The sequence below is a fragment of the Neurospora tetraspora genome, assembly GCF_033439725.1.
Source record: "Neurospora tetraspora strain CBS 560.94 chromosome Unknown B0H65scaffold_3, whole genome shotgun sequence".
NCBI classification, from domain to species: Eukaryota; Fungi; Ascomycota; class Sordariomycetes; order Sordariales; family Sordariaceae; genus Neurospora; species Neurospora tetraspora.
In genome coordinates, this window is record NW_026944385.1 from 421,077 (window position 1) to 434,837 (window position 13,761).

The 13,761-nt window shown below is 52.0% G+C and overlaps 5 protein-coding genes and 1 non-coding gene across 6 annotated transcripts; 1 reads left to right on the forward strand and 5 right to left on the reverse strand.

The window, feature by feature from the left end:
- Positions 1–283: 283 nt before the first annotated feature.
- On the reverse strand, positions 284–2,255 carry B0H65DRAFT_507528 (major facilitator superfamily domain-containing protein; the record flags this gene model as incomplete). Its single annotated transcript, XM_062828143.1, has 4 exons — positions 284–820; positions 898–1,437; positions 1,495–1,694; positions 1,790–2,255. The coding sequence occupies 4 exons, from the start codon at positions 2,253–2,255 to the stop codon at positions 284–286; spliced, it is 1,743 nt and encodes a 580-aa protein (XP_062682508.1).
- A 1,297-nt stretch (positions 2,256–3,552) lies between these two features.
- B0H65DRAFT_441063 (uncharacterized protein) lies at positions 3,553–6,027 on the reverse strand (the record flags this gene model as incomplete). The annotated part of the gene is made up of 2 exons (XM_062825500.1): positions 3,553–3,668; positions 4,359–6,027. The coding sequence occupies 2 exons, from the start codon at positions 6,025–6,027 to the stop codon at positions 3,553–3,555; spliced, it is 1,785 nt and encodes a 594-aa protein (XP_062682509.1).
- Positions 6,028–6,059: 32 nt separating this feature from the next.
- Positions 6,060–8,653, reverse strand: B0H65DRAFT_148606 (heterokaryon incompatibility protein-domain-containing protein). The gene has a single exon (XM_062821044.1). The coding sequence runs from the start codon at positions 8,498–8,500 to the stop codon at positions 6,473–6,475; it is 2,028 nt and encodes a 675-aa protein (XP_062682510.1). The 5' UTR covers positions 8,501–8,653; the 3' UTR covers positions 6,060–6,472.
- Positions 8,654–8,966: 313 nt separating this feature from the next.
- B0H65DRAFT_t223 lies at positions 8,967–9,062 on the reverse strand. The gene has a single exon. It is a non-coding gene; the product is annotated as a tRNA-Pro (tRNA).
- Positions 9,063–10,217: 1,155 nt separating this feature from the next.
- B0H65DRAFT_547260 (uncharacterized protein) lies at positions 10,218–10,907 on the forward strand (the record flags this gene model as incomplete). The annotated part of the gene is made up of 2 exons (XM_062829502.1): positions 10,218–10,668; positions 10,729–10,907. 2 exons carry the CDS (start codon positions 10,218–10,220, stop codon positions 10,905–10,907), a joined length of 630 nt encoding a protein of 209 aa, XP_062682511.1.
- Positions 10,903–12,257, reverse strand: B0H65DRAFT_148627 (uncharacterized protein). Its single transcript, XM_062821045.1, has one exon. It carries the CDS (start codon positions 11,990–11,992, stop codon positions 11,132–11,134), a length of 861 nt encoding a protein of 286 aa, XP_062682512.1. The 5' UTR covers positions 11,993–12,257; the 3' UTR covers positions 10,903–11,131.
- Positions 12,258–13,761: the final 1,504 nt, after the last annotated feature.

The window sequence follows — 13,761 nt, forward strand, 5'->3', positions numbered from 1 at the left end:
CGCGGAAACCGACAGAAACATCGAGGAGCTCCTTCTGTTTGTTTCAGAATTTCGACAGCTCATTGTTTACATTACGTCATGACGCTTTCCAGGCAGGCACCACTTCCCGGCAGGCACGGATAACCGACAGCGATAAGCATTTCTTATCCATCACCCTAACCCTCTCTTCTTTCTCTACCCCTTTTCTTTACTTTTCCTCTTTTCTCTTAAACACCAAACAAAACACTCCCCTTTTCCTCTTTCTCTTTTCTTCTTTTCTCTTCCCTCCCCAACACAACACAACTTAATGCGCAAACCTAAAATCCAACCTCCGACTCCCCTGCACCTTGGTAGTCTCGATATACTCCGCCTTCTGCTCCTCCGTCAGCCCATTCCACACCTTATCCTTCTGCTTATTCCTCCACACATAATACGCCTTGGTGAACAGGAACACGCCGATCGCAATAAAGTTGATCACCACCAGCTTGGTGTTGCCATCATGATAATACGGCTTGTCGTAGTCCAGATAAATAAAGTTGGCGATCACGTTGCCGGTTTGGACGGACATGTTGTACAGCGCGGCCGAGACGGTGCGGGCGCCGACGTTGTTGGCGTTTTTGGAGGTCCATGCTACGAGGATTGCGTGGCAGTAGGGGTACGACAGGAGGACGGACATGAGCGCATAAGTTCCCCAGGGGTTGTCGATCAAGCCGGGCCAGAACTTGAGCGCTAGAATGCAGGGGAGTGTCCAGATGGATTGCAGCATGGCGACGAATGTTCGTTCTTGAAGCATGTCGGACAAGCGGGTGAGGAGGAGGAGGGTGATGATGTGGACGACGGACTGCGTCTTGTCAGCATTCTTTATCTCGACAAACCTGACTGACAACCTGCAAAAGAAAAGGAGGAAGCAGAACTCACCGAAGGAATAACCAGCAGATTCGTGTTAAACGCGCTAAACCCCAGCTTCCTCAGCGTCAAAGTCAAATAATAGTTCGGCGGCGTTTGCGGAATATACGCCACCAGCCCAATCGCATACAGCGGCCAGAGATCATAATCCTTCATGGTCTCCCACAGCCTCTTGGGCGTAATCGCCTCGCGGTTATGCATATCGCCCTTGGACGGATCGTCTCTCAGCACGCGGTTGACGACGATGGAGACTTCGCGGTCCGTGAACCAGCCGTTGGGGCGGAACCACGTCTTGGTCTGCACGGCCGAGGCCGGCATCATGAAGAAGGAGGCCAGGCCGATGCAGAGCGTGATCAAACCCTCAACGAGGAACATCCATTGCCAACCCGCCCAGCCGTTGATGCCGCGCATGTGCAGGAGGCCGAAGGCCATGAGCGAGGTGATGATGGAGGTGGTGGAGAGGGTGGTCCAGAAGTAGGAGAGGCGGATGGGAAGCTCGCGAGAGGTGTAGAAGTAGGAGAGCCAGAGGACGATGTCGGGGATGAAGCCGCCCTGGTGATAGTGTCAGTTCTGGCGACCTCCTTGGACGGGGAAGGTAAGGAGACATACCTCGATAAGACCCAACAAACAACGAGTAGCAAAGAAGCTGCCCCTTCCATTCAACGAGCACTGCGAGATGGCAACGACAGACCACAGCACAATCTGAATCGGGATCCAGCGATCGGGACCAAGTTTCTTCGACAGCAACTGAGACGGCAGCTCAGCGCAGAGGAACGACACAAGGAAGATGACGTTGCCGTAGTTGTAGTCTGTCACAGTGTCAGCCTCATTGTCTCATCCTTCAATCCTGTTCATCACCCCCCAACTCCCCAACCCCCAACCCATCCCTAGCAGATGTACTAACCATTAGTATCCAACCCCAAATCATCCAACATCCCATCCGCCAACGCCTGGCTCAGATTCCCCCGATCGACCTGCAGCGCAAAGAACATGACCATGGCCCACGCACAAGCCCGGAAATCAATCTTTCTAATAATCGCCTTCTCTTCTTCCTCCGTCCACGTCACTGTCGGATCAAATGCTCCCCTGCATTCATAGTCCGCTTCTTGGTAGACTTTCCGCCAGTGCTCGGCGACGACGGGGTCGAGGAAGGGGTTCTTTTTGAGGTCGTCGAATTCGGAGGCTTCGGAGAGGTCCACGGAGGTGGAAGATGAAGAGCTGGAGAGGTTGAGGTTGAGGTTCTTGGTGTCCGACTCCGGGGAGACAACGGTGCCGTAGGAGGAGGAGATGGGGGAGTCGGGGTTAAGAGTCCCGGAGCCAGAGCCGGAGCCCGAGCCTGGGTATGGTGGTGGTGGTGGTGGTTGTGACATGGCTGTAAGTCTGATCGTTGGATGTCTGTTCGTGTGGTATCGTTATAGGACGGAAGGTGAGATGAGATGAAAGGGTGGGTGTCGTTCTATTTTGATCCCAAGGGGAGCACACAAAGTCGGAAACCTGACCGATGACAGATCGGACTGCAGAGATCCTGAGATGGGATGGGATGGGATGAGATGAGATGAGACGAGACGAGACGAGAGGTGCCGTCAGGCTGGTTGATGTGTCAACCAGAAGTGAGGCTCAAGTGTCGAGAGAGATGTCGAAGATGATATGTCAATGGTTCATGCAGTCATTGTCTGACAACACCACAAGAAGATCCGAGACGAGATGAGACGACTTGGAAATGACAAAGTACATGCGAACATATTGTCTGGATAGCTGGGAAGGACTTATATACCTACAACGTGCTCTTGGGTTATTATGTACTCTATTCCCGCCTCTCTTCTTCCGTTCCCACCATTCAGAAGCTTTGAAGCAAAGAAAGTATGTGGATGAAATATCCTACCTTGATTGCGTGATGGTTTACCAGCCCGGTTGGCGGGTTGGCGGGTTGTCGCAAAGTTCACTTGGGAATGATGGGATGGGCACTAGGATAGGATTGGGGACAGCACCCGTCCGTCTGCTGCAGCTCAGCTGTTGAGGTTCGCCACTTTTCATTCTCTAGTCTATTCCGCGTTTACTGTTACCTGATAGTGTACCTTACCTATTGCCTGGAGAGCGCCCGGGCATGGGAAGAAAGCGTGGGGGAGTGGGGAGTTGGGAGGGAAGGGTAACAACCGAACCCCGGGGACCACTACCGGTAAGACGAACGTTGCCGTCACGTTGAAAGAAATTGGTCAATGGTATATCGCTGCAGGCTGCATGCTCAGGGCTCGGGGAGGTTGATAGGGGTCCGATTCAGTGAGAATGTCGTGATTCTCTGCGGTATGAGACGGACGTTTCGTTGGCTCGGAGCAACTAGACCATAGGGGATAGAGATCCCGCATCCCGGTCGATAGATAGTCAGTCTGGGGCTCAATATTCTAGACTCCAGTCCCGTCTGCTTGTTGATTTCAATGGTTTGATGCAGTACGTACCTACTCAGCGGGAGGAAGATGAGGGTGTTGTTTACGACGAGAGTGAAGAGACAAGCAACACTGCAGATAAAGGTGTTCAGGAGGCGTTACCTCCATCGTCATGAGGCGAAAAGCCAATACTGTATCAAACAAGCGGCCAAGCGTTCTTGCCATCTCTTGACGAAGTTTGTTGAACAAACCTAAAACTCGAACTCACTCGCTCCTTCCCGCCGATTCACAAGCCTTGACTTGGCAACCACGACGGGAATTCGCAGGCAATCACACCCACGCTCCCATGACGTTGACGCAACCCGTTCTCGTTACCACGTTGGAAGCTACGACCGTGAAACGCTATTGGGGCTATTATGTGAGCAAGCATGGCGAGGCACCTCATGGTGGTTAATGGTGCAATCAAATGGTTCCCTTTATGTCGATTTGTGTGGGAGGTAGTGAGAGGTTCGCCAGTGAGGTACGGTCTTGGGGGCTGTTCGTCAACCCCCTGGGGTATGGCACCATCACGACCCCGCTCGCTGGGTATCAGCCACAATAACACCCACGACAAGTCGACAACATTACGCGCGGGTTTGGCCAAAGGGCTTTGGAAAGAAAGACGTTTGTTTTATAAGAAGCTTCGAATGTGCGAAATGATTTCTTGAGAGTGATGTTTTACGGTGTTCCGACTCGAACTCTTGGGCAGCGCAAGTGTGCCAGCTACGTGCGACGCTCCTCAATTCGACACATCTCTGTCTTTGACTTTACCATAAATGAAATACATATCCTATCCTCCTTCTCACTCACTACTCTCCGCGGCTTCCTCTTCCTCCTGCCTCTCCTGCCTCTCATATCGCTTCCTAGCCTTCTTGAGCCTCTTCCTAAGCAACCGCATCGTCTCATCACAAAACTCTCGATCCTTCCGCTTCCTCAATCGCGACCTGTAATCCTGCCTCTCATCCTCTTGCGCCCCCCGCCCCAGCAAAGAATCCGAATCTCTCTGAAACATGTTGTCCACTCGTTCGTTCATCTCTCTCTCCTCCTTCGCACGCTTCTCCTCGAGTTCCCTCATCTTATCCGTCTTAGCCAGACGAGCGTTCTCATGCTCCGGGCCGTACTCGACCAGGACCTTGTAGGCGGGCCCGTTCAGCGACTTCATCATCTCTTGCATCTCCTCCTCCGCCTCGTTCTCCCGAATCTTTCTGGTCCGGAACGGCATGAGATAGTGCTTCAGGTCTGGTGGTCGGACCGTTGCGATGCTAACTTTGCCTTCGGCAACGGGTGGTCGATTCTCCCGGAATGTCTTGACCTGAGACTCGGCATCCTCTATCAGTATGTCCTCTAAGCCAGCATCAGAATTCATAGGACCAGGCTTTTCGGCTTCAGTAAACCGAGCGTTGCCCGACCATCTGGCAAACTCATTCTCATCATTTGGTCTCGTGCTCTCAAACCATCGTATCGCCTTGATGAGCTCATAGGAGTAAGGCCCGCCTTCGCTTTGCGCATAGGACGTCAAGCTGTAATCCTCGACATTGAACCAGTTCTTTTGGCCTTCTCTTGGGATGTCCTCTCCTCTTCTGTTTCTGTCTACTATGATCCGCCGCAACAGCTTCCCCATGGCATAGATATCCTGCCACGTGTCCGGCTCTTCCATTTGCCAGATTCGATCCCTGGGGCTCACGCCATATCTAGCCTCTTTGATGCGTTCCTTGGGTAACGACAGGCGGCCAAAGTGAATGATACCATTGTCGTGAGGCTGTTCACCTTTCCTTGCCGCGTTGTCAAAGTTGGTCAGCACCACTCGCGGAAGCCGGCCATCCACGCTCTCCTCGTACCCTTCCTCGCCCTCCTCCGGCCAATGCAGCATAATGTTGTCCATTGTCAACCATCGGTGGCAGACTGCCTGCCAGTTGCGGGGTATCCTTTTTCCGTCCTCCACCTTGATGCGTTCGTTCCCCTCGCGTTCAACGCCCCAGTGCAGATAGAGGAGGGCTCGCGCGAGCTGCTCTATGAGGTGCCAGATAAACGGTTCCTCGACGTACTGGCTACCGTGACCTCCCCTGTTGATACGCATGATTGCGTGCTCGAGCGAGCCGCCGTTCAAGTATTCGTAGTACAGAGAGGCGTTGTAAACTTCCTCTCTGACCTCGCCATCTCTCTCGACCATACCATGGTCCAGATTCCCATCCATCAGGTCGTGAGGAAAACCATAGGCGTACAATTTCTGGAAGTAGGGTTCATCAGGGAGGTGCAACTCGACACGCGGGTCGCGGCGGTCGCCAAGCCGAGCGAAGCGAATATCGCCAGGGATTGGGTGGGCGTACATCTGCAAACGCCATGGCAAGCGTTGTGCTAAGGTTTTCTTCCGATCACGGTATAAGGTCGCCAGGTGGGAACTCTTCAGGTACTTGCGTACGCGCTTGTTGATAAGTAATTCCTCGGTATGCAAGTCCTGGACAAGCAGGAGTCGGTTAAGAGGAGCAAGCTGTTTGATGAGGAGGAATCCTTTTGTATCGCCGCGTCCTCTCCGTGCCTGAAGCCACCTGTTGCTCTGGATTTGGTTATACACGTCAAGGTCATCCCATTCATTGCCTTGAGGGGCCGATTCCCAATGGGCGGCGGGGAAGAGGATGGACCAGTGGAACATATCCCCCGCTGGGGTGGCGCGCTGTGGTTCTGCTGATGCAGCAGCATCTCTTCTTCTTCTTCTTGGAGGCATGGTGAGGTTGGTGCTCTGCGTTGTTTCGGTCTGGAATTTGGGATAATGGAAGAGGTTACTGGAGCAAGCAGTTGTTGTCCATTTGCCTGGAGTTGACCTCGCGAAGCTTTATGTGCATCGTTCTTGTGCAGGCATTCTTTGTATCCTGCTATCCGCTTTCGGTGTCGAGGCGTTGAACCAACAAAGGGTGTTGGGTGGCACGTATTAACTGTAGTCACAATCAACAAAGGCAATCGGTACCAACCAAAATGATCAAACAACCTGCACGCGTTCCAGTCCGGCCAGCACCGAGTAAAGACAATTGCTTTCTTGGTCAGTAGCATCCATGGAAGACCAAGGGATAAATCGCACCCAGAGGGCCGAGTGCCGTCTGAGATGTGCCGAGCAGATGTGGCTTTGTACGACTCTCAACACTCAGACAGTGCGAGTTTGTTGTCGCATCGGTTCATACCAGCAGGATTTGCTGGCTTGACGAAAAAGCTTCTGCCCACTGCGTTGTCTCGGTGCCCTCCCCGTCCATCAGAGCATGGATGTAGCAAGTACCAAGTACCCGATAACCATGAATCCCATCATTTGTTTCCCGCAGCATCACAGGAACTTGTCCTCCTCTGAAAAGGGCAATGGTATCTCCAGGAGAAGTCTGGCGGGGCGCCAGCCCAGGCCTGCCAGATGCATCGACAAACGCACGTCTTCCGTAGATCTTCCAGGCACGACAATAGTCCCAAGACTCCGACAGCATCCAGCTTCTCTTCGTTTCTTCGCTTGTTTGAGCTTCTACGGGGGGCGCAACCCTCCCCAGAAGGACGTTGAAGCCGTGAATGTACCGCTCTGGGGTCTCCAGCTCTGCACGGGTCACTAGGCTAAAATCCGCCATGGGCACTCGCCAGATATTGTCCCTTGCAACTTCATCACTTTCACTCGCCAACTGCTGCAACTCTTCTAACCATGCACGACATGCGACCAGGTAATTCTCCTGTCCTGAGGCACTAGTGAACTCTGAACCAATGCGGACGACAGTAGACATCACTGCTCCCGGCAAGAAGAGGGCGAGCTTCGATTCTCCAATCACTGCAATCACCACCGTGCTATTCAAGGGCCAATGTGTTCCCTTTGTGGCCTCAAAGTGGAGCACGCCTCCAGGTCCATCAAGTTTGACACTGCCGATGGTCGGGCGTCGAGGTGCCGTCCAGTCAGGCACCCAAGAGGGAAGTCCCTCGTCTGCCCAACGAGCGGTCTCCCGATGATAGCATAGCACATCCGGGCCATATTCTTGTATCAAAGCTGTGGCGACGTGCGTGAGAACCGTGCTGACTGTTGTCTTGTCCGAGTAATCCACCGGGATCTTCTTCCTGTCACTCTCTCGTATGAGACCGAGCAACCCGTAGATGCGATCACGAGGATCAGTCGCCTGGATGGCCTTGTCCTCTCCATCCGCACAATCAGTGAACAGCAGAACCTCCATGAGCCGCATGCCATCCTTTCCTTCCCGCAGACTGAGCCTGTACACATTCGTGGCCTCCTCTAGATGCATGACACTGGGCATGATGTCCCCCAGCAACTCATACAGCCGCCGATACTTGGGATCAATATTCGAGTAAAGAATCATCCACTCAAACAACTGCAGCGCATCTTGAACATCCTCCCAGTCCACCACCACCCCCTCACCACTTCCACACGCCACCACCGCCTTGCGAGCCAGCACCACTTCCTGCACGATCCACAGCCGTCGCCAGTACGGCCGCTCACAGAAGAGCTGCCAAATACGCTCAAAGTCGAACCCCCCACTCTTGGCGTTCTCCTGTCCATAGTCCCGAGTTATGCTATACTGGAGCACAGTCCACACGAACCCCTGGGTAACCCTCCTTCTCTGGTCCTCCTCGCTAAGGCCCTCAAGCGCGCTTGGAAGCGGACCCTCCCGCTTCTTCTTCGCCTGCTCTCTGAACATGCTCCCCAGCCAGGCCACGGTCTTGAGCGTGCATCCACAGTCCCTATGCGGCCCTTCACCCGGACGGGGTAGCAAGCCTAGCCAGACGAACACCCGCGTAGCGCTAGTGTAGATTTGGCTCATAAGCGGGACCTGGAAGGCCTTTTCGTCGTTGTCGGCTTGGTTGATGCAGAGGGCGTCTATCCAGAAGCTTGTTTTGAAGTCATTGTCCTCGGGCTGCTGTTGCTGGGAGAGGAGGAAGCATAGAGCTGAGTGAAGATTGGGGGTAACGGTCATGGGGACGCCGTCGAGAAGGATCGTTGGAAGGGGCTCGTCGGGGTTCGGAATGCCCCAGACGTATGAGAGGGCCTGGAAGGGTGGCGCTGGTGTGGACGAGTAGGGCGCGGAGAGGGAGACATGGCTGAGGGAAAGGGAGATGACTGGCACAGAATCGGACTCTGGGGGTGCTTTTTGGGAGATGTCGAATGTGAGAAGCCGTATTTCCTGCGTAGCGCGATCGAGTGGTTTGTATGGAGATGCTGGGGCCATGTCAGCGATGTCGTGGCTCGTTGCCCCGCAATCAACGAGCGAGGAAGACCGGATGGGGGTTGAGTCGAGTGCTTCAAGTTCTGGAAAGCAGGTACAAACAAGATGTTGGAGTCAAAACACCCCAGTTTCAATTGCCTCGGGGAAACGTTAACGTCCCCCCTTCAACTCCGAAGACGAGCGCTCTTTCCAGATCACATAACCGCTTCATGTTGGGCGCTGAAGATGACAGGCAGCAACCTGGCGCGATTGCCTGCCAAGTCCACGGTAAGCACGCCCACTGCGCCTGCCGCCTGCCGACGGGATTCCATTAAACATTACCACGGGAACACCACGATAACGAATCTTTCTGTTTGCCACATCTTTTGGAGGATGAAAAAGAAAAAGAGAAACGAAAAGTCGTGAAAACGTTGGAGAGCACAGAGAGGTAAGAAGCACAATGAAAGGATGAAAAAATGGCAAAAAGATGGGGCTCAACCGGGATTTGAACCCGGGACCTCGCACATTCATGGATACCATGAGGGTTTAACCCGAAGCGCGAATCATACCACTAGACCATTGAGCCAGTTGTAATTGTTGAAATGTGAGCCTGTTTATGGACTTCATATTGCGCATTCACGCATCAGATAGGCGCAAATCCTTCTGCATGTTGATCCGTCATCTTTCGGCACTGCTGCATTTTCTCTTTTCATGTCGCGTGAAGCTTTTCGACATGCACCCCCATCCATTCCCCATCCCGCTCCTCTTCTCTCGGTTTTGAGCCCTCCCCTTTAAACTTTCGGCTCTCAAAACATATTCTGTTCTTGCTTATATCTTCCCCCTCCAGTACCAGGGTCATTCCTTGTCGTCTAAATGGTGCGCTCCACGATGACGTACGGAATCTGCCCGTCCTCTCGGTCGCGGACCAAAACCCAGGAATGTCGATGAAATCTCGCGAGTATCGACCATGGCTTTTGACATCCGCAAGGAGATGCTTCATCTTCGACAGCTCAATGCGAGTCTATTCATATAGATAGGGGCAAGCTTTGAAGCGATGTGCCTCTCCCGTGATGCGCGGCGGCTTTTCGGGGCGGGATCTCTTCAGAAGTGGCAGAAGCGGGTGCTCTCGGCATTCACTGCCAGACAGCATATCTTGGGAGACATCAACAAAAATCCGGAGAATATGCGACCAACCATTAAGAGTTCAAATCTTGTCGGGCAAAGCCTTTCTTTTTGAAAAGGCCGTTTCTTGATTCCCCACGAAAAAAAATTCCCCTGACCCTCGTAGAATTCCCCGGATCCACCAGATCTTCGCTCCCGTTTTGCGTCGTCTCCACGACCCCAGAGCCAAGAATTCAACGCCCCAAATGATGTACGCCCAGGACCATCCAAGCCATCTGCCGAAAACTTCTATGGATGGCGAACGCTCGATCCGCCTTGCTTCAAGCCTTCGTAGCACCTGACAGTATGATAGGTTCATGACCGTTGCGTGCTATCTGGTACATCCCGGCCGTTACGGGGAGTCGGGGACCGTTGTGATGGAGAGGACAGGGAGTGGCATGTGAATCCCGGCATCAATGACATCAACGTCATGTGGATATATATAAACCATCTACCCCATCACGGCCGTGCCACAGACACCGTCAACCGATCCCCCAAAAGCGACACCATCCACCTCCATCCAATCACCAACACCAACACAAACCACCACAACACCACCATCACCAACAAATCCATCAAAATGCTAGCCCGCCGCGGTGTAATAGCCGACCAGCTCTCCGATTCCCAGGTCCAAGGCGACACCCCGCAATCCGCAGAACGACGACCCGAGCCCCAAACCACCATCGAACCCAGCGGCACCCTAACCCCCTCCGGCTCCGAATCCGCGTCGGCAACCTCATCCTCCCCACACGATAACAAAGCCGCCCCCAGACAAGCCCAAGGAAAACACCACAACCACCACAACCACCACCAATGGGATAACTTACCGGGAATCACCTCAGAGGCCGAGGTTTTGCGGCAGATGCGGGAACAGGGCCAGGAGCAGCAGCAGAGCGGTAACAACAGGCGGCCAAAACACGAAGCGACGCTTGAAGGGCAGGTTGGGAGTACCTCACGACAAGGGGAAACCACAGGGAAGAAGCAAAGGGAGATCAGTCGGGGACGAGAGGGTAGTGCAGGGGAAAGTCACGGTTAGTCAAAACCTCACAGGACATTAAATGCCGAGAGAAATGTGCTGACCTTGAATGCAGCGGCCAATGTAGGAAGCTGGAGTCATTCAAGGGAAAGGAGGAGGAGTTCTTCTGCCTCATCGTCGGTGGGAGCAGGAGCAGGAGCAGGAGGAGGGGGAGGAGGAGCGACAAAGGGTTATGATCCGAATGATTACGACCGAGGAGCGTATGTGGAGACTAGTAGGGTTGGGTTGGAGTAAGTAGTCGTTCATCAATTTCGACTGTTGTTCAGTTCTTCAAAGAAGGTCCTTATTTTTTTGGTAAAAGTCAAGGGTAGTAGAACAACAACCCGGTAACTCCGACACCCTCCCATGCTACCTTCCATCTCCTACTCCTGCCTCAGAACCATCACCATGACCATCACTAGTATCACCGCCACCCTCGAACACCACCACCACCACCACCACCCCACCACCCCCCTTCCTCACTGCAAATTAACAAACAACCCCCCATCAACCAACACCTGCGCTCCCGTCACATACCCACTCAACTCCTCACTCGCCAAAAACACCGCCGGCCCGGCTACATCCGCCGGCCGTCCCAACCGTCCCAACGGTATCCGTCCCTCTATATACCTCCTCTTCTCCGCCGTTTCCCTCGTCCCCCCCTCCTCTGTTCCGGGTCTCAGATCCCCCTCATTCAACTGCGTCTCCACAGTGCCCGGTAGTATCGCATTACACCGAATCCCATACCTCCCCAGCGCACACGCCGTGCTCTGCATCAGACTCAGCACCCCGGCTTTCGTGGGGGTATAATGCGTCTGTCCTGCTCCTCCCACCAGCGCGGAGATGGATGATATACCGATTATGCTACCCCCTGGAGGTGTCTGGTGACGGGCCATCTGCCTCGCCGCAGCCTGGACCACGTAGAACGCCCCATCTAAATTGGTCCGTACCGTATTACTGAACAAGTCGGCATCCATATCCAGGAAATCCGCAAATTGGCAGATACCAGCGTTACTGACACAAACATCCAACCGCCCCGTCTTGAACTGCTCCAACGCAAACTTGACCAAAGCAGGACCAGTAGCGGGATCACGGACGTCTCCCGCCAGCAAGGCCAAGTCACCAATTGTTTTTTCGGAGTTAGGGGGCAGAGAGGACTTGAGGGCCGCGGCTTCGGCGATGAGGGAGTCGACGTGGGGACGGTCGCGGGGGAGGTCGAGGTGGTTGACGGCTACGGAACAGCCTTGGGCTAGAAAGGCGAGGGTGATGGCGCGGCCGATGCCGGTTGTGCCGCCGGTTATGATGGCGGTTTTGGAGGCTAGGAGGTTGGTTGCTGGCATCTTTTTTTGGGTGTGGTGTGGCTATGGGGGGGAAGATGGTTCCGTTGGGATGGGAGGAGGACGGGAGAGAGAGGGTGGTGGTGTTGGGTGTTGGCTTGATGGATGAGGTGTGAATCGTCAACGTCGGTTTGGTTTGGGGCCGTGGTAAAACAGTTTCGGATTTCTTTAAGAGTCCGGTGTAAACAAGGTGTGTCGCGATGGAGTGTTGTCCAGTAAAGCAAGAATCGATGAAGAGAAGGTCTCGGTGTAGTTTTCGTCAAGGTCACTTCAAGGACAAGCAATGATCACGGACAAGAGATGGTGTTGATTGTTGACGAGTTGCAATTCTCGCCCGCGTCAAGCTTGCCCGAGATTGACCATTGTCTATCAAATCTCTGCATCATCTGATCACCAGTAACCCATCCAATTAGTCCGACTGGAAGTCATCAGTCATCACAGGCTGAAGAGCGGATGGTGTTCGAAAGCGATGTTGAAGAGGGGAAGAGGGGAAGCAAGGAATAAAGTGGGACTCGATCCCAACTTGACCCACTATGGCGGGGCCGAGACCAGATTCCCCCGCTGTACCTCGGGGGGGGATTACAGCGAGGTTGGCGAGGTCAATGGAGTTTTACAGAGCTGAAAAGTGTGCGAGGTCCGAACCTTAATAGGCCACTTAGAGAGGCTCTTGTCGTTACAATATAACACCAGTACATTCCGTGTGCAGGAGATTGCAGTTTAACGCCACCCTCCCGTATACTATTAATTAACGTACACAGTTCTTTCACTATCACTAGGGCACACCCAAACTATATTTATACCTATACATATGTATAAGGAGGTTATATTAGGGCGTACCATGCTAATACTAGTCGTAATATTTTTCAATTACCAAAAACCCTAACCCTAATATTATATACGGCTAGAACTCCGAGAAAAGCATTACATTTTTATATACTAAATATATTATCCTATATATCCTACAATATCTTTTTACACAATATAGATCTATTATTCAAACATTTCAAAGTAGGTAAAACGAACCTTCCAAATCCAGGAAAAAACTTTTCTTTCCGAATAGAAAAAGAATTTATCCCAATGTTTTTATTATAATATAAGTATATACTTCATAATCTATAGATAAATAAAGACATTTCCAAATACTTTTAAATACTTTTAGATACTTCTAAATACCTCTAAATAAATAAAGATATTTCCAAATACTTCCCAAATATCCTCCGATATTGTAACGGGTCTGCACGAGTTAAGCACAACGAGCAGTCGTAAGGTTAAAATGCTATATTTAACAAAGAGAGTAAGAAGGAAGACTGTACCAGAAGGGTGCAGTTGAGACAAGATTTTAAGGTTGAGCACACGGGCTAGGCAGTCATATGGGTCTAGCCAACCAGAAGGCTCGCATTGGCTTATCAGCTTATCGAGCCTGTAGGGATCCGACTTGGCAAAGCCAAGCCATTACCCTGGGCACTAGCCCCATAACAAATATAACCTATACTTTCTAAAAATCCTCTATATAATTACTATAATAATTATTAGGGATAATAAGCATTTTAATTACTCTAAATAGGTAAAAACAAATAAATCAAAGCTAAATGTTGGATAAGAAGGGTTTCCGAAGTATAATTGCTAATAAAATAATTAATATTCAATTTTATAATACATATTGGCGGAAAAAAAATCGAAATATGATTCAAAATATCTCTTAATAATATTCTACATTCCTCCCTTTTATTATAATAATTCTTATATATTAAATAATATTAAATACTATTCTA